At 38.6% G+C, this 20,750-nt stretch overlaps 1 protein-coding gene and 1 non-coding gene across 2 annotated transcripts in view; one reads left to right on the forward strand and one right to left on the reverse strand.

The window, feature by feature from the left end:
- Nucleotides 1–1,403: 1,403 nt before the first annotated feature.
- Nucleotides 1,404–20,750, reverse strand: part of LOC104587978 (chloroplastidic phosphoglucan, water dikinase (ATGWD3)) — a 68,136-nt gene continuing 48,789 nt past the window's right edge. The window contains exons 14-19 of the mRNA XM_010245763.3: nt 15,936–16,022; nt 15,736–15,822; nt 15,571–15,647; nt 15,286–15,454; nt 15,093–15,204; nt 1,404–2,650 (exon numbers count right to left, since the gene is read on the reverse strand). Coding sequence (XP_010244065.1) covers nt 1,743–2,650; nt 15,093–15,204; nt 15,286–15,454; nt 15,571–15,647; nt 15,736–15,822; nt 15,936–16,022 — 1,440 coding nt within the window. The 3' untranslated portion in view covers nt 1,404–1,742. The remainder of the gene's footprint in view (nt 2,651–15,092; nt 15,205–15,285; nt 15,455–15,570; nt 15,648–15,735; nt 15,823–15,935; nt 16,023–20,750) is intronic.
- LOC148803187 (U6 spliceosomal RNA) lies at nt 4,401–4,503 on the forward strand. The gene has a single exon (XR_016081782.1). It is a non-coding gene; the product is annotated as a U6 spliceosomal RNA (small nuclear RNA).

Below are 20,750 nucleotides of genomic sequence, written 5' to 3' on the forward strand. Positions count from 1 at the left end.
AGAACATTTCTAATGTTATATATTCATCATATTAAATAAAAACAATTGTTAAAATAAAAATTATTTTTATTTATGGTAAAAATGGAATACAAAATTTAAGGGTAAATACCATGTACTTTGGGTAGTGACAGATAGGTACTCTGAACTTTCAATTGTAACACTTGGGTACCTTGAACTCTCAAAAATAGACACAGGTCCATCTGTTAGTATTCCATCAGTTAAACATTATATAAGACTAAAAATACCCTTCTCGAGTATCTTTGAGGAAGGAGTTTTGGCCCCTGGAGTCGATATGATTGTAGGTTTAGCTGTGGACACTTTTTGCATCACAAATGGCTCCTCAGGGACCTATTGTGCATCTTGTGGTGCATTTGGCTTAATTCCAACAAATCCCTCTCTTTTTACATTGCTGTAACTGAGATCTGATGTTTAATGTTATATTGTCTCTACCAAAAACTTTAGATAACCATCATCATTCTCCATTCTTTCCTCCGATCTCTGGATCAGCAAGATGTCACGATCATCGTCCAGAAATGCTTCTGTGGGTTCTAGCATGAACTCATGGATGTCATCAACAAAAATACCAAGATATCGACATGAATTTTAGGTTTGATTGGCCCTGTAATGTCGGAACACAGGAGACAGAGGAGAGCGTGAGCCGAGAGAGTGGTCGACATTCTAGGCGTAGCGGGTGTTGATTGGATTCGTAGCTTTTGTACAAAAGTCCTATTGGGAGAAATAAAGAAACACAACCCAGAAAAGAACCCAGAAATCAGAGAAATATTAGAAACCCCCAAATCTTTTTCAGTTCACTGGGTCCATTAGAGCTGAACGCTGGTTTGTTCAACCATAGATTTCCAGAATGCAACCACGAAAGCGGATATGGTTTGTTCAACCATCATCACTACAACAGACTTTCTAGTTTGTTCAAACGATTACACGTTCTCCATTTTCCTCCATTAAAGTGGTTCTGAAGTTCTGGATAGGTTTTTTTTGTTAGTACTTAACTACATGTCAATTATCAGAAAACTTAAGAAGTGCTTTAAGACGATATGTATACTGTAAGGATAGAGTTAGTCAATTAGCTAAACCATAAAGGTAGTTTAAGAAATTTACCTTTTTCAATTTCTATTTTAATTATGTTATATCTAAAATTCAAATAATTAATATAAAGAAAGTTTTCTCACCTGCAACTAGACATGTTCATGGGCCAGGCTCGGGCTTGGCTTTTGCCAAAATTTGAATAGGCCCGAGTGTAAGTCAGGCCCAAAGCCCGGTCTGTGAACAGGTCTACCTGCATCGCACGTAATTATTACTGAACCACAAGAAAAATAAGAAAAAAAAGAAAAGAATACTCCCCAAGGACCCCAACCATTGTGCTTTATCTTAAAGTGGACAAAAACTTCCTGATCAAAAATGTACATTTCTTATTTCTATATAAGAAGCATGTTTATCATTTAGCATACACCATGAAATTTTATTCAGCTTATTTTAATTTGTTTGTATAATATAGCAATAAGAAACGTAGGGGCTTGACAATGACAAGTACAATCATGTGGGAGAATCACAGGCAAATAAGATCTTCCTCCTGCACTTGCAAGGTATTCTGCCAATTTATAATAACTACTGGTTGATGCATGCTAACGATGCGATGCTTAAAATAATACTCTGTTGAAAATGCTTCAGAAGGACCTGATTTTCATTGCCGATTTTTGAAGAGCGAGAATAGAATCTGGAAGCTCTTACAAGGGCTGTGGTCGTGTTTGCACTATGAAGATATCTTTTCCAACAACACATCCTTCCACGTCCTGAGGGCAACCAAACTTCTGCTCCAGGAAGAAACCGACAGCACATAAGCGCTGACCAAGCTGCCGGCGGAAGATTGGGTCCACCGTCAATGGCTTCTTACTGTAGTCTACTGTCAAGCGCATTACTTCTCCATCAGCAGGGCCTGCACCGAGCACCAGCAATTCCTCGCTGAAATTTGCAAATGCCAGTGTACTCACTCGGCCATCGAATTTTCCAGAGGATAGACGCCAAGGGGTTCCTCGAGTGCCTGAAGCTAGGGTTTCACCAAGACCTGGAGCAATTTCAGCCTCAACCAAGTTTTGGTCACGGTCTGTTGGACTTAGTGTGTGGAGCACAAAGGAGAGGTCTGGTGACAGCATTTCCTGCACCAACACTGCCATTGCAGCCTCCCTTTGTGGCACACCAGCAGCTCGACGGCTTAAAACTGCTCTCCGAGTATACAATGAAGCCCATACACGGCCAACAGCAGCTCCAAAAACCGTTGGATTCGAAGAAGCACTGACATTTGGAATTGATTCATATAACCCAGCAGCTGACATCCCAGCCAAGTCCTCTACATTGGCGCTTGAGCGGACTATTAGGCGTGCATTACTAGGAAAGAGTTTTGCTATTTCCACAATGGTTGCTTCAGAGGGACATTGAGCTGAAATCAGTTCCTGTAGTTCTGAACATACTTTGTCCAGAACGCCATCTTCAATTTTTGCTGTCTCTATCTGTTCAATGAGCAATTTGAAAGCTTCCATGGACCCACTTTCCTCTATTGCTGATTCCATTGATCCAAAGGGTATTACCGCCCCAGCAGGTACACGAAATGATGCTGGAACTCCCTGATCACTGTAAACTGATATCAGACAAATCACATCAGCAACCAAATATAAAATAAGAATCAATGAACAGTCACCAGATTACATTTTTTTTTTTTAAATTAGTAAGAGGTTCTAGAATTGAAATAGCCAATTGATAACGTGGAAAAATTACCATTGTGCCACACCTTTTTAACACCTTGAAATTACAAAATTACTCAAACTGCCACCTCCATGTTTTTGGCATAAATCACCAGCTTTTAGCCCTTTTCTTATCAAGACTGGTTACATATTAAAAGTAGCTTGAATAAGAGTATTCTTGTCCTTTTCCATAAAAGCTTAAAACAAGAGTTGCAAATCATGTACAAACTTTGAGCAAGTTATAATTGGATCATACTGTAAGTACATGGATTTAAACATCGCATCCCCTATGACAAGTGACAGTAACACAATGAGATAACACCGCGTTAGCACAGAACCACAGCATAGCTATTTTGCAAATTTATATCAGCCACCTTTTAGCCTTCATCACAGTGAAACCTCATAATAGTGCATCGCATCACAAGTCCTTGTCACTTTCTCACAATGCGATATCGCAATCACCTCCCACCTGGCGATTGGCTATCCATCTCTAAGTTCTTCGTGGCTCTCAGCGCATCCATTGCATGTATGTACTCAACTTCCCCATCGCACTCCCTTATCACATCCTACATTGTGGCAAAAGCTCTGTGATATCTTATCACGCTTAGGATCCGTATTGCCGCACCAGCAGGATTGTCAGTCCCATGTCGCTAGGGAGCCTAAGCTTGTGTAGGCTCTGCCACTACGGAGCCTAAGCTTTCTCTGTTTCCTGATCTCAACTCTCTTTTCCAATCTCAGATATCAGATCTAAGACCTTCTACCATCTTTCAGGTAGACCACTGAGGTTCCTTTCCCCTAGACTCACACCTAGAAGTAATTTTCCAAGATAACTATTGTTTTCTCCTTTTATTGCTTTACAATTATTAGTTTCCCTGTAAATAAGAATCTATACTAAATTCTGTGTGAACCAATGTCCAGGGTATCACCAGACATTGGATGTTCTGATCCCCCCTTTTTATCCATAAAAGCTTAAAACAAGAGTTGCAAATCATGTATAAACTTTGAGCAAGTAATCATCGGACCCTAGAAGTAATTTCCCAAGATAACTATTGGTTTTTCCTTTTACTGTTGAGCAATCATCAGTGTCCTTTTAAATAAAGAACCTATACTAAATTCTGTTTGAATTAATGTCGAGGGTGTCACCAGACATTGGATGGCTTGCATAATGAAACCTTGAAAACATTAATGATTTGAAAATCTGAATGGTGGCATATAACCCACTCAAGAGTCTATCATTTTGTTACCAGAGGATAAAATGTTTATGCATACTTAAGGTATTGTTCCACGAATTAGTTTGTCTTGAACTTAAAGCCCACAAATATGAAAACAGTTAGACAACAATGACAATTATTTAGCAGAGAACTACAGAACAGCAAGAATTAAACACCTTTTATACTCTCAACCCTCCCCATACATCTCTTGTGCATTCTTTGCCTAAGCATTTTTCGTTTATTTTTATTTATAAGTAACAAAGCATTATGGTATTTTCCTTTGTTGCCTGAGTTGATTGATTGGTAATATCACTTTGCTCAACACGAAACAAATATAAATAAAGAACAGAGAATCAAATATATTGAATGGTAAAATCAGAAACAAGTGCATCCATAGGAACATAGGAATTGGTCCAACAGTTCAAAAGCAATGAGAATCTCTTTGGAGACGACCAACAAAATTGGAAAAATACAGATAAAATTAACATGATCCCTGTGCAAGGATGGTATTTGCAAATTAAGAATAGTTTAACAGCAAAAAGATGGCTTGGATGGTTCACTCATGCATAATGAATACTCCTCGATGACACCACCAGACGTACTAAAAGGAATTTTGGATGCTCAAGCATGGTTTAAAATGTCACAACATTTCGGTAATGTCACCCAACAAATGTCGCCTATGTCATTCAACAAAAACAAAGAAAAAAAGTATAATATTTCAAAATATTTCATCCAAATGTCGACAACTCGGCATATATTTGAAATACAGACAGAGAATCAAATTTCAAATCAAACACAAAGAGAGATAGAGAGAGATTAAACGGGAAAAAAGAAGATTTCAGTTTACTTACCTGAAGCTGGAAGAACATCTTCAGGCTTGAATAGGCACAAGAGTGGCTTCTACCCTCGGTCTTGCACTGAAATACCTTCTAGGAACAAGAAGCAGGACGTTGGACATCTAAAGCTCTAAAGAAATTGCTCTTATCTCACTCTCAAGTCTCAGCTCGATTTAGGCATGCAATACTATCCCTATTCCCCACTCACAGTGAATATCCATGAAAAATATGGGAAAAAAAGAAGAAAAATAGAAGATAAGGAGTTGAGGACCCAAGGTCAAGGAGAATGCTTGTCTTCACTTCCTCTTCTATTTCTTCATCTTCATCTTCAGATTCCTGAAATTCTTGCACACTCATCACAATTCACACTGCATCTTTGTGTCTTTGTAGCTCGAAATTTCAGGTTGAGGGTTCGAATGACCAATAAACCCTTAAGTATAAATGTTTATTGCGATCGCAAACAAGATGACCCTTTTCTTCTGGTAAGGTGATTGTTCTATTTTGAAGACCTTCTACTCTTCTAGTTAGTTCCAGTTTTCACTTCTGCTTGATTTGTTTGATGTGTCTGTGTCTGTTGCTCATTAACTCCTTAGTTGTTTCCCCGTGTTGGGTTCCTTGTAATTTGGGGTCTCCCTATTGGGTGGACTTAGTGTAGTTTTTTGTCTCTGTCAGGGGTCTTTTAGTCTATTTTCTTCCCTTATTTAGTGTCTTTCCCTCAGTTGAGTTCCTTTTGTTTTAGTCCTTTTCTGGTGCTTGTGTTTAGCTTTGGTTTCTTTGTCCTTCCCTTTTGTCTGTGTCTGCATGGAGAACCTGTATGAACTACAACAGGCATTCGAACAAGCAGTTCGAGAGGAAGTCAATCTAGGTGTGGACAGATTGGACTTTAGAGGTAGGCCTGTCCTTGCCTGTTTGAAGAATGGTTTCACTGTGTTATTGGGTGCCTCTTCCCTAAAACCATGTTCCAGTTTCATGATTTGTGCAAGGCGCTGCATACAACCTGGAATATTTGTGTGGAGGAAGTTAGGATCTTGCCTCTTCAAAGAGGTTATTTCTGTGAAGGAACTTAGTGATCTTGGCAATGTCATCATGGATGGTCCCTAGTATGTTTTCGAGTAATGGGCTTTACTAAAAGAGTGGAGTGCTGGTCAGGTTCCCTCCTCCATTTCATTTAATGATGCTGAGGTGTGGGTGCAGATCCATGACCTCCCTTATGACTTAATGGACACTGATGTAGGAACTACTATCAAGGAAAAGATTGGTGTTGTCTATGGAGCTCAGGAAAAGGATTTCTTTCTTAGGGTCAAAGTTCAGATTCCATTGGATTGCCCTTTAAAATGTGGCTTGTTTCTTTCACCCACTGTTTGGGCTGTGTTTAGATACAAAAAGATTCCTTATGTTTGTTATCACTGTGGTAAAGTTGGTCATCATTTTCACAACTGTAACTCCGGCCCCATGCTTGCAGTAGATGATTTAGATGTGTTTTTTAGCTCTTGCACCATGGATCATCCTGGGCCCTGGCTGAGAACGCAAGCTGCGGAACAAACTCTGAAAGAGGAATGGAGGCGACCTGTCTTTCGCAACTTTGCTCTGCGCCTAGTGGAAGCCTGGAAAGTATTGGTGGAAGGGGACAAGGTACAATGGACGACAGTTCTGGTCACAGTTCCAGAGGGTTCAATCGCTTCCCGGAGCAGAAGGTACAAGAGATGATTGGGGGAGAAGGTGCAAGAGATGATTGGGGGTGCTGCTGAGAGGGGAGTGGGTGGAGATTTTTCGGAAGTTGGGGGAGATGGGACGGGGGAGGGCAGTAGTAACGATAGCAATCTAGGGGTGACAGCGCTTAATCTTGATAAAGAATATGAGCAGTTGAAATATCTGGACTGGCGATTCCCCTGTATCCATTAGAGAGCTGATTGCCTAGTCAGAAAACTGGGTTCACCTAGGGAAAATAAGTGTGGTGCTCTGGCAAACAACAACAAACAGAGTCAGGTATTCGGATTCGGGAAGGTGAGGGCTCTGTGGGTCATGGGGCGGGTAAGATCTTTCATAAAGATACTGGATCTGATTATGGTGGCTTTGGTAGTTTTAGCCTTTTGTATGACTTTCGTATGGCTTATTTTCTTCCTCTGTTTGTTGCACATTTCTGTGTTTATCATCTTATAGATGGGAACGACTTCACCCTACAGGTGGAGAAGCTACTGGGGTAGAGAAACTTTTCGCTGCTCAGGTCAATTGCTTGCTCTCTCTTGCTTGTCTTATGGGGCGATAGTAGCTGCCCTCAACAGCCACACGGGAGCTGATGAGGCTTTGTAGATGGAACTGTCGAGGGGGAAGCACCCTCTGGCAGTTCATGGTTTAAAGGACTTAGTTTCTAGGTGATGCCCTGACCTTATCTCTCTTAGTGAAACTAAGATCCCTTCTTATCAAACTTCTCGCCTGAGTCAATCTATTAGATTTCCCCATTTTGTTGATGTTCCCCCCAAAGGCTTAGTTGGAGGTTTGTTGGTCATGTGGAAAAGAGCTTTTGATATTTCCATCATGTTTACCCACCCAAAAGGTAAAAGTTTTCCTTCCTGTTTCAACTCCCAGGATGTTAGTCTGCTTGTATGGTGAACCTGATCATGCTAGGCATCAACCTAACCATGCTAGGCATCAACACCTGTTCATAAAACTTGGCTGATTATGGTTCCTCACACCATGATAATGCACATAACCACTATTTAAAGGCCATTTACAGCTTTATTCATGAAATACAACTATTTATGATCCCTATTTGCATTTTATGCATAAAAAGTTTACTTATTTATATTTGTTGGTTTTTTCTCAAACAAAGAGCGATTATATACCAGAAGTTTTGAAGGAAAATTTTGTAGGAAAATGCTAGTTAGTTTAGTGTATTCATTTATACTTCTAAATCAGAATAAAGAGGTTTCTTTGCCCCTAGTAGAGATGTAATTAAGGGAACAACTATGTGATTTCCTGAATGGGATTTACCCAAATATAAAAAAAGAACCCTAGTTATTAGTCTAATTGGGTGAATTATGTTATGTGAGAAATTATACTAAAAAAATCTCCACTAACAACTGGATACAATCCTAACCTTTGGCATTTTTTGCACAAAGTGGCTACTTTGAACCCGCATGCTCATGCTTATCAGCCCAAGATTTACCATTACACCAAGTAACGATTCCTTGATAATTGAAACACAAACTTATTATGGCTAAACAAATCAAACTACTAGGTTGGAACCCTTAGAGAACACATAAAATAATAAATATACTTATCATTATCATCATCCAATTCTCATCCCAGCCATATGGGGTTGGATACATGAATCCTGTTTTGCCATTCTGCTCTGTTTAATTCCATATCCGTTGTTAAAGTATGGGTGCTGCTGATGATCTCCTATGCACATGACCAATCCATCGTAGTCTACTTTCTCTCATTTTATTACCTATTGGAGCTACTCATCGGTTCCTTTGAATGACTTCATTTCTAATCCTATTTGGTATTTTCACTCATCTATCTCAATACAACTGTTTTATATAATTTTCCTTTTAATCTAGGTGGTATTTGCCTATCATATAAAATTCTAGATGCACCCCTCCATTTTGCGCATCCTACTCTAGTTCTATTGGCAACATCCTCCTCAATCTCTCCCTTGTTATGAATTATCAGATGAGTTATCTCTTGGTTTTCAATCCTAAGTTTAACCTGATCTGTGTGCTATTATTATTAAACTTATATATCATATATTCTGTTTTAACCCAGATAAAGGAGGAGGGTTGCATTAGGTTGGTAGTCAGCAAACCTATGATCAGGCTTGAGCTTAGCTTTTTGCCAAAAATTGAATGAGCTCAGCCCGAAGCAGTGTAAATGTTCATGGACCAAGCCCAAAGCACAACCCGTGAACAATCTAGCAGCCGATACTAAAACTTTTGCCAAACTCTCGTGATCATGGATCTTGAAAATGACCAAATTGTCCTTACTGTCTAAAATTACAAAAATAATAAATAAATAAATAAATAACCAGGAATTTCCAATAGTAAACTTTTTGTCAGTTGCATCATGTATAGAAAATATATTCTAGGAACTTGACTTTATTACTTGTTTCAATCCTCTTTTACTCTAGTAGGGAGACAAGATACTTGAGGACTACTACTTCGAGACAATGGGATTACATGAAGAACTAACCAATGTTTTGAAAGCATAAGGAACAAAGAAATGCATAAAGGAAAAAAGAATATTATACATAAAATATGAATACCTGAACTTTGAAAAAAAAATTATATCTTAAAAGCCTATTAGGTTAATTAAAATACATAAGCATAACATATAAAACATATTCAAAGTGAAAATGTGGAAGTGAAGGACAAAAAATGGAGGTCAGGAATTAGAGATGTCAAATGAAGAATGAACTGGAACTATTGTTAAGAATGGAGCAAACATTATAGACTGAAAATCATGATCATTATAGTTGTCAAGGCAATTCCTAGGTGACAAGGTGCCCTTGGAGGCTCGCCTCACCTAACCGCCAAGCAGTTTTGTACATTGTGTATAAAATACTTTTATATTCTTAATTTTTTGAGATTAAAATGGTAAAATAGACATTATTAAACTAAAATGTTCATTTTGTGTGTTTATATACTAATTTCGTTTTATTATTTTCTTATTTGCTAGGGTTTAATTAGGGGTGCAAATGGATCGGATCATAATCCGATCCAATCCGAGATCCAATCCTATTTGGTCAAATTTGGATCACCCCTGGTCGGATCAGATCCTATGATCAAATCAGAAATCGCATTCAGATCACTCCCTATCTGATCCAAGAAGATCCGATCCGATGTGTTCTATATTTATAAATATATTATTTATTTTTTATAAAAAACATGTATATATATGATGAAAATAATTAAAAAATACTTGTATTTTTTGTTTTTTTCTTTATTTAAATTAGTATATTTTATTTTTTCTTTTAATAATTTATTAATTTTTAAAGAAAACAAGTCGGATCAAATCAGATCCGAAGATCCGATAGGAATCAAATTCAGATCGAGTCCTATCAAATCCGGTTGGATCTTCGGATCGGATCGGATCCGACGTGAATAGTGTCGGATTGGATTCGAATATACCCTGATTTGAATCCGGTCCGATGCGTTTGCATCCCTAGGTTTAATCAACACAAACATTGCTAAATGTTGTATTTAACCCTCAAAAGACTTCAAAACCTGAACCAATAAGTAAGGAAGAACTCAAAATTTTGTCTAATCAACACATTATCTTCCTCCTCATGCACCTCCTTTCACTTTTTCCTTTTTGCTTTTCCTATAACAAAATAGGGGTTCAGCCCCCATATTTCTTTTCTTTCTTCTTTTTCTTATGAATATGTTGATCTTTCATACTTAAACATGAAGTTTATACTCTTCTTATGAAAATTATGGATAATTATTAAGGAAATATGTATGGAATCTAGGGAACTACCTTAGGATATATGTTTTGTAGTTAAAAAAAAATCCATTGCCATGGCAACTAGGCAACAAGGCACCCCCCATCCTCTAGCCTCGCCTTGGTGCCTTTTTTTTTGATAGATAATGATAATGAAAACTTTATTAATTAAAGAACTAAGTATACATCATACAATTCCCCACTAAGAGGCACGAGGTGCAGCCTCCAGACTACATCATAAAGCTTACAATTGAGTCCAAAAGAGCTGATTCCTATGTACTCCTTGTTTAGCTATGAAGTCTGCTAGCCCATTTCCCGATCTTCTTCCCATTGAACTGTGACTGAAATATTTGAAGTTAGCCACTTAAATCTTCTCAAAGCCCCCCTGTACGGCCAGGCTGCCATCTCTGGTTCTTTTAGCCATCAAATAACCAATTTGGAATCACCTTCAATCATTAAATGCTCCACTACCAACTCTTTTGCAATTTCTGCTCCTTGTAACACAGCTTGGAGTTCTGCATTTACTGAATCTCCCCACCCTATAGGACCAGAAAATAGAGCTACAATCTGACCCTCATCATTTCTAAAGACTCCCCCTACTACCATCAAAATTTAGTTTAATGATGCCTGCATTAGGAGGCTTCCAATCCACCACCGGCTTGCTTCTAACTGTGGAACTTTTAGCTAGTTGTTCCCAATTCCTCCTTATGTCATCAAAAGTGTAGGAAGAGAACAGATCAAAGGATTTTACCCAACTTATGGCCCTACATAAGATACTTTCTAACACACATGTTTGATCCCTCTCTTTGTCATTAAAGATTTTAGCATTTTGCTCCTCCCACACAGTCCACACCAAAGCAGCTCTAACACACCTCCACAAAACTCTTCCTCTTCTCTTTGGCCACCTAAAAGTTTTAGGATCAAAAGGATTGCAAATCTGCACCAGTTCTGTCCACCTGCACCCAAAAAGATCAAAAAGCTTTTCCCAAAGGCCTACAACAAAGGGGCAAGTGATTAGTATATGGTAGCAACTTTCCTCATTTGCTTTACATAGGGTGCACCAGTTAGGAAGATACAAAGACTAGGTCTTCTTTTTTGCAAAGCATCCAAAGTGTTGATTTTCCCGAGGGAAACTTCCCAACAAAGGGCTCCCACTTTAGGAGGGACAGGTTTGGACCAAACTTCCTTGCTATGAAAAGGTTGAGGCAATGGAGAGGAGCACAAGGAAGCACAAGAAAAGGTTCCCAAAGGTAAAGGCTTCCAAATACGGGAATCTACCGAAAGAGGGTCCAAGCAAATGGGATCAATAGTTTTAAGGAGCAAAGCAACCTGGTCAAGCTCAGAATCTCTCAAATCCCTTCTAAAACCGAGATTCCAGTTTATACCAAAAGAAAAGGATGAGGATACAAACCATTGAATTGGCTCGTTTTTAAAACACAAGATGGAATACAAGGAGGGAAAAAGGTCCTTGAGGGCATAGTCACCAATCCAAACATTCATAGTATTCAGGAAAATGGGAAGAATACAATGAATAGCCTTCCATGGGGATTTCAGCGTAGTATGCCGAGATACACCAGCATCCCAACCATTGTTTGCAACACCATGCACACTCCTTACCACTTTATGCCAAAGCCTCTCCCTTTCTAGAGGCCACCTCCACAGCCTCGCCTTGGTGCCTTGAAAACTATGATGATGATCATCATCATCATTCAAGCCTTATCCCAACTATATGGGGCTGGCTACATTAATCCTATTTCACCATTCTGTTTTGTTTAGAGAAAAAAATCAAGATACAGATGATTTAAAGAGGTGGATGGTGGCAACAGAAGATTTTTCCATGCATTGGAAAATGGAAAAAGAAAGAAAAATTACATATCGAAGTTGGTAATAAATGGAGTATTAGTAGAAAATAGAGTATCGATAGAAGGTGATGTGGACAGAAAGACAAATTACATGCAGTACCTCAAGTATACAGCAATAAACTCAAGAAATACTAAGCTGAAGACAACAAACAAGTTGGATGTTTAGGGATTTCAGACCTAAACCTGAAGTAAAACTCCTCCTGGAACAGTTCTGCTACAATAACAATGGCAACAAGCTGGCCTCCCGCTCGGACACACAGCGATAGAGGGATTGGAAGGTGACAAAAATGGGTCAACTCCTCAAAACCCAAGCTCCCAATACTTGAAACCCTAACTGGGGCTGAGCTACAACTCAAACGAGAGAAAGAACCAAAAAGGCCCCTACAGAAACAGCCCCCATCTCTTTTATAAGACTAACTGGCTTACTGGACAAGCCATTTAAAATATTTACACATAAACCCCTAGAATGCTTCCCTCTCACAAACAACTCCTTAAGAACAAAACTAACTTCAAATGAGCCCTCAAAAGATAACTTTTGTTACAAAAAGACCCAAGAGACCCAAAACCCAACAGATATGCACTCAACTGCCCCTGACCAAAAATCCGACTTATAAAATGACAAAAATACCCCTCGTCCCAAACTGTCAACAGAGCTACCCAAAAATAACAATTTGGGATCTTACTACAAAAAAAAAAAAACATGCAAAACAGAATACATTCACACATTTTTTTTCATTTTTTTGTTTTTTTTTTTTTTTTTTTGCCTCATCAGAAGGGCTGGATTGGCCTATGCTTGAGGGAGACCAAATCAAGAAGTTGGAAAAGGAGTTTGAAATGGAAGAGATTGTTGAGAAACCATAAAAGAGGGCCATAAAAAAGGACCTAATTGTCGGAAAACCATAAAAGATGACCTAATTAGGAAACCACAATGCAATAGGTATGAGGTCTTGATGGTTTCCTAATGTCTTTTTGTCAAGATTGTTAGGAAACCACACTACCTATTTGAGGTAGTTATAGAATTCTTTGATAGAGGTTTTGTTAACCATAGAGACACTGCTACTTAGAGCTTATCAGAGCATGCCACCTAGAGATTATAAGCCAATTAGCTTGGTGGGGTGTTTGTATATGATACATGCAAAGGTCCTATAGCTGAGGTTAAAGCAAGCTCTACCAACCATCATGACACAATTTCAAGTGCTTTTGTAATGAACAGACATCATAGAATAGATTTTGTTTGTAAATGAATGTTTTCAAGAATTGAAAAGATTTGGTCAATGGGGTTTTTGTATGCAAGTTAGATTTGGAGAAAGCTTATGACTTGGTAGAGTGGGATTTCTTGGATGAGGTAATGGAGAGGTGTGGCTTTGGGGAAAGGTGAATGAAGCAGAAAAGGGTTGATCAAACCCAAACTGGGGGGGAAGATTATACAGTGGGCATCAAGAGTCATGATTAGTAGCTCTTTTGTGTCAGCCACCACCACCACCACAAAGTTCACTTTCCTTTGGTAAATGATGACAAAGACAAGAATGGTGAATCTAGTATGACAAACATCCACAACAGCCTCTCAAAACTCTCATCCACTGGTTGTAGTCCAAAACTCAGGAATATCGTGCAGAACCCACTTTCCAGCATCTCCAGCACATGGTGTGACTTGCTGAATTTGATGTAATTAGAAAAGTTTTCAACCAAGAAAATGTAGGCCATACTTCTTTAACCTTCTTTATTCTGAAACTAGATTGAATCTGATATAGATTTTCTAGTTTCTGATTCCAGAATAGAATAGATTTTGATGATTTGGATTGGATTTTGACGATGACGATAATGATAAATTGGATTATTATTAGATTGAACCAAAATTCGGTCCATTGACAGAACCATCCATAAAGAGTATTCCAAGCAAAAACACCTTTATCACACAAGCACAGGTTTTCTGCAACATTCTCCCTAGTAAAAAATCATGCTTAAAAATTCATGCTCTTAACTCTTATACAAGTTTATACTGGAACTAACCAGAGCATTGAGCAGGAATTGGTTGGGAGCAGAAACAGGGTACTTGGAGTTGCAAACTTGAAAAGTCCCCAGCTTAAGAGCAACTTGCAAGAAATACATAAAATAATCATCTAAGCCTTGTCCCAACCATATGGGAATGGATACATGAATCTTGTTTCACCATTCCATTTTGTTCAGTGCCATATCCATCAAATAATTATGGGCACTTAAATCATTTTTAATTACTTTCACCCAAGTCATTTCAGTTTTCCCCTAGCTCTTTTAGCCCCTTCGACTTGCAACAGATAACTTTTCCTAATAGGTACTGTAGATTGTCTTCTGTGCACGTGAACAAACCATCTCAATCTACTCTCTTCATTTTATCACATATTGGAGCTACTCCTATGTTCCTTTGTTGACTTCATTTCTAACCCTGTCCTTTATGCTATGCATCCTTGTGTGTATTTATCCAATGGAGGTGAGTAATGGGAAAGAGACTCGGAGCAAGAAGTGTAGCTTAACTATTTTGGTGAATGATCAGCAACGTTTGTGTATACTTACTCTATAAAAGTAGAGTTTTGCTTATCTAGGCATAAGTAGATGGTAGCTCATAGTGCAGAAATAAAGTGCATTTAGTGTATCTCATAGAATCAAAGTAGAGTTTTGTGTCATGCATAACATGCAAATTTAAGTTGAGAGAGAGAAAGTGAACTGAGAAAGAAATTATGTTGGTAAGTTCCACATAAGAAGGAAATTAATTCTTCCATCACTACATCCTGTCCAATTTGGAACTGTACTCCATATCTTTTTGGAATGTGGTTCTAGGGCAACTCTACTTTCAAAGGGGTTTATGTTTAAACCATGCCCTCTTGACACAAATTTGCTTATTGAGGTGTGCAAATAATGGAACTGGCTAAGAGGATTACTCTAGCTTAACCCAAATAATACGGACAGGGTTCTGATTATCTTGGAAGTAGATATATAGTTTGAGGAGGTTACCTTTCTCAGAAGCTAGTGCCAATGAAGCTAAGCGACCGCAAGCGGCAGACTTTGCCCCAGAAGTGCGAGTATCTGCATCCACAAGTGGGAGAACTCTGGCAGCAGAAGCACCCTGAAAGAAAAAAAGAAGAATCCATCAGCAAATCCAAGTTTCTTATCAATACCAAATGAATAAGTTTATATTAACTTGTACCTGATTTAAATAAGGCACTGTGACTGGAGACCAGGAATGAAAATGGGATCCTGGTGCTTCAGTTGTGGATGCTGTCCCATTACTTGACATATTACTTACAGGTAGGTCCTGTATGGTGTCATTTAACAAAGATAGTGATAAATCAACACCAGTGGAGGATGCTTCCAACCTGAGAGGTTGAACCAACACAAGGAACATCAGGACACAACTAACAGTTTTGCAACTTCATAATTTAACTTAAACCAAAAGTGAGTACTAAATTGTAATATATCAGAATAACATAACCTCACAGATTTTCCTTTAAGCTTCCGAATGTCAGAAATTTTATCATCATCTTCACATGTCACAAACACAACCTTTTCCTGCATATTACCAAATTATGAACTCTTCTCAATTTTCATTTCCATTAAAGGAATCTAGTTTGCATAGAAGGGATAATGCAAGACTTACTTGCCGGGCCCTAACACCAAGATGTGACAAGTGAGGGAGTTCCTGTAGAAGAACCACCCCTACTATGTTACTCCCAGCAGCTGTAACCTGACAAATGCATAGTGTGCAAGTTCTACAAAATCAGTGACAACAAAATTCCAGCACCTGAAGATCTAGGATTACAGAAAAGAAAAGAAAAGAACATCATAAATATTTAGAACCTCTTCATCCCCATCAGCTTTGTTGACAACAAGAATAACAGGTCCAGTAGTAGACGATGGCAATGATCCAGGGACAATGTTCTCCACCTGGAGTGCACCACATAAGTCACAAGTTATGTATAGAAGGGTGAGCTAACATAAAGGGAATCCATATATTATGGAGTTGGAAGAAAAATGTTGTGAATGAAAGCCAAGCTACACAAACAGAGCATTGTCCAGGAATTAGGAAGGCTTTCAGCCCCCAAAGTTTAGGCTCTTTTTCACTCCACCACTTTAGGAATTCTTTCTTTTTTTTTTCTTTGTTGATCACTAGATTAGAATGGTCTTCATCCTTTATCACAAAGCATTTGTCACTTCCATAGACGTACAATCCAATACTTAAGAAAATCATTCAAAATAAATAACTATTCCATATTCCTTTTTTATAGGTAATGCACTGTCCCAACCTCCCAGTTAACATAACAAATAACAAATAATTCACATACTATGGAATCATGAATAATTCAATAAGTAGAGAATATTTTGTCATTTTTATTGTTGAAATTGAAAAAGGATCAACACTATGTGGCTCTCTGCTGCAGGCATGTATTTTCATGTGTTTTTTCTCTCTAACTTATTCTTGTGTTGCATCTTAAGCACCGATATGCGGGGCTGTATCTGTGCTTTTTTTATGTTTTATTTTTTTTTTCAAAACCGGTTCAGAGGGGTCGGTTTAAGTCCCAGCTACCCTCTGAACTATGGCCTGACCCGATACACCCCCTGTAAGGCCATATCGGGAAAGCCCCAATACGATACGTATCGGCCAATACGGGCCAATACGTAACGATATTTTGAACCTTGGTTCCAATGCCAGGTTCTGATATGTAAATCTTCTTGAATCCATTCAAAAACTTGAGTGCATCATGGTTTTGCTTCAGCAAAATATTTAGATTTTCCATTTCCTATCAAAAATACCTCCAATTTGTTCCACTGTGCACAGTTGGGTCCATTTAGCTTGATAGTAGTCACATGTACTTGAAAGAAATCTGATAACATTAATTGGAAGCTTTTATCTCCATTCTGCACAAGAACTACTGTGAACAGATCACCTGTATAGTTTCTGGTCGATCTACACCAGAACAATATTATTTCAGTCACCAACAGGTCCAACACTTCATGCAACTCACTAATTCACTTGACAACTATTGAGTGATCATTTGAACTGCTATATTCCAGTCTGCAATCACCCAGAAAATCTTCTCACACATCACTAACCTGTACTCCAACAACCAAATCACACCAATTAATTCCTCAACCGTTCATAGGTTTTATCACCCAAAAAACTCAACACTGTCTACTATTCACAGTTCTATTCTACCTATACTGATCACAGTATCCTCTCTGGTTGAACCTAGTAGGAAGCAGCACCCATCAATTACAAAGAGGAGAAAGCTGATTGAAGTCTGAGCAGAACAGACTCAATGTGAATCATACTCCTATGAGAACCAGGTTAACCAGCTAGAGAGAGAGAGAGAGATGATCCACTTGATCTAACCCACTTGCTCTGATACCATTTGATCCTTTCAGCCAAGGTTCAAAGTATCAACATGATACACTTGATACAGGGCATATCATATTGTATTCTTGGATGCCGATACACCTGTTATAGGTGTTTTCAGGAACTCCTTTTATTAATATATATATGTATATATATATTATATATATATATATAAAAGGCGCATCAGTTAAAGTACCGATACACCTCTGCCGATAAACAGAGGTGTATCAATACTTTGAACCATGCTTTCAGCAAGATTAGATTTGAAGAACCCTGTAGAATATGTGCGAAAAAGAAGAGGGAGAAAGGAGAAAGAAAGGACAATAATAGAAGAAAGAGCATATCATGGGATTCAATTGATTAATCCCCTCAACCTCTATCTTCTTTATATAAGTGGTGGTTGCTCTAGTTAACAAGGGACTACAACTTACATAAAAAGAAAATGATATCAGTACCCCTAATTAGTAATCTTTCTTAAACTAACAGTTCTACTCCTACCAAACATCACAAACATAAAAATAAATAAACATAGGCATGAATTCATATACTCCTAAACAGATTACTTGCCCAAATTCAACCTCATGCTACTTTGCATGTTTGCATGTATTAAATGTATTATAATAATTATTTCCTAGGATTCACTATGCTATTAAATGTTGCTTGGTGTGAGTATAATAGGACAAGGCAACAAAGAGGTCTACCTAAAAGACAGTAGATGGCTTTGGGAGAGGAGGAAGGAGGAAAGGGAGTAGTAGAATGTGTGAGAGGCTAGGATTTCAACCCAGCAGAGCTGCGCAAAGATCTCTGAAAGACTGAGGTGAGGAGGGCTTCGGGCCTCTTCTATTTATAGATATAAGGCACGTAAAAGGAGGGAAACTTTCCCAAGTGTGGGAAAGTTTGTTATTCAGTTAGATCTAAAATAGACAAGTCAAATGGGGTGTCACCACGTGTCCACACAGAGATACCTGAGTCTGTATTCTTGCCCTTCTCCACGGGATCTGCATGTGAGCACTAGTGCAGCTACTGCCCTCTTTTAGAAGCTAACCTGATTATGCCTTAGTTATTTCTTGAGAACACCAAAGTGTTCGTGTGACATCGCAAGATAGGTTGTGGAGGAGTTGCTCTGCCATGGTGTTGCAATATGGTGTTAAGGGTGCTATCGCAGCAGAAGAGACCGCTATGATGCTGTATCAAATCGTGGGACAAGAGTGTAGTGACAAGTTTCTTAAGACCAAGACACTTGTGCTGCGATGACAGGCCATTATTTCGTATTGCAATGGTCAAAGTGACTGTAAGCGATTTTGCAGTTAGTAAAGATATATCTTGATGTACACTATTACAGCAGTCCTTGTTGTACAATGCCATATTCTTATTATTTTATTTGTTCTTTTTATCTTTCAGCCCTGTAAGGGCATTCTTGTAACTGTACATATCTTCTATCTCTTTAATATAAAAGAGACTCTTTGGGGTGGGGGTCGACTATTCTTGACACCCCTAAATCTGTTTTCTTCTTGCTCTCAATTCAGTTCACATGGTATCAGAGCGTGTTGCCCTTTGATCTTCCTTCTCTCTTATCCACCTTGTTTTCGTGATCTATTGAGAACCTACATCTTTGCCAAGTGGTCCTGGACTGTTTTGATCTCTCCAGGAACCCCTTTTCTGTTTTCTGCACATCCAGAGAGAGAGATTTTATTGGATCTCTCTCGTTTGACTTCCATTTGCAGCAAGATTTGAAAGGAGTTGTCGCCTAGCCCTTCTCAACATACTCTGAAATTTTTACGGAGATCCATGAAGTTTTGAAAGAGATATGGACTCTTCTTCTAGGCGGCTGCACCCAGACTTTCCTTTTCTGGACTGTGTTCAGTTTTCCTTTGTTTTGGATCTTGAACAATCTCCGGTGAAAGTAAGGGGTTTCTATCTCAGTTTTTTTACTCTTTTGGATTGATTACAGCCTATTTCACTCGTTTTTAGATCAAGTTTTACTTCAGTTTAGTTCCTTTAAACTTCAGCCGAACCCTATTTTGTGCTACTTTCTTGCTGTAATGGCTTCAGACAGAGGTGATATCATTCCTGTGAAGATGAATTGACAGAACTATGGGATGTGGAAGTTCCACTTCGACTTTTATGTTGAAGGAAAGGGTTTAGAAGGATATCTGAATGGAATGGTCACCAAACCAGCTGAGAACCGAGGCCAAGGCTTTACAACAATGGAAGTTGGATAACGGTAAACTTGTTTCTTGGATTCTGAGTTCTATTGACTATCATATATCTGTACCCATGAAGAGAATGAAAACAGCATATGAGATGTACATGTATTTAGAAAAAGTTTATCAACAGTCCAACGTATCTAAACAATATCAGATAGAATCAGAAATATTTTCTTATAGCCAAGGAGATAGGAGGATACAGGAGTATTATTCTGGTTTTCTTGATTTATGGGCTGAATATGAGATTGTTCACATTGAACCCTCAGATCCAATAGTGTGTGAAATATCTTCATAAGCACTTTGAGAAGAGAAAGGTGACTCAATTCTTGATGAGACTTAGACCTGAATATGAGATAATCAGGTCCAACATTCTGAGTGGGGGAACACTTCCAAATATGGATTCTGTTTTAAGGGAACTTCTAAGGGAAGAGACTAGACTTCTCACTGCAGCCGGGTTTGATGGGAAGATGGCTGAAGTTGGGGCTGAAATAGCTTTTGTTGCTCATGGGGGTAAGAAGCCAACCTCCAAGGACTTCTCCAAAACCCAGTGCTATGAGTGTAAGGGTTTTGGACATATTGCATCGCACTGTAAGAAGAAGAATGTGTGTACCTATTGCAAGCAACATGGTCATATCATTCCAGACTGTCCAATCCAACCAGCTAAGGGCTCTCAGAAAAAGACTCAGCCCTGGGCCTATCAGGTAACAGATGGACAAGCAACAAACACTATATCTACCAAGGGTGAGCCTTCAGTGAAAGGTGATTCAACAAGTGTCATGGATGAAGAAAGGGTTCAGCAACTGGTATCTTCTGCTATTTCCTCTGCTTTCTCTGCTATTGGCTTGTTTGGTAAATTCTCTACATATTGTTCTTCCCCTTCATGCGCTTGGATTATAGATTTAGGTGCCACCGACTATATGACAGGAGCCTACCTCAATTACCCAATCCCTTCCACTAAAACTCACCATAAACATATTATTACTGCTAATGGTGAAAAGTTAGACATCATTGATAGTAATGATCTATCCCTTCAACTGTCACCAACCAGATCCTTCCCTCTCTCCAAAACCC

This window comes from Nelumbo nucifera, chromosome 1 (genome assembly GCF_055504915.1).
Source record: "Nelumbo nucifera cultivar China Antique chromosome 1, China Antique-T2T, whole genome shotgun sequence".
Classification (NCBI taxonomy): domain Eukaryota; kingdom Viridiplantae; phylum Streptophyta; class Magnoliopsida; order Proteales; family Nelumbonaceae; genus Nelumbo; species Nelumbo nucifera.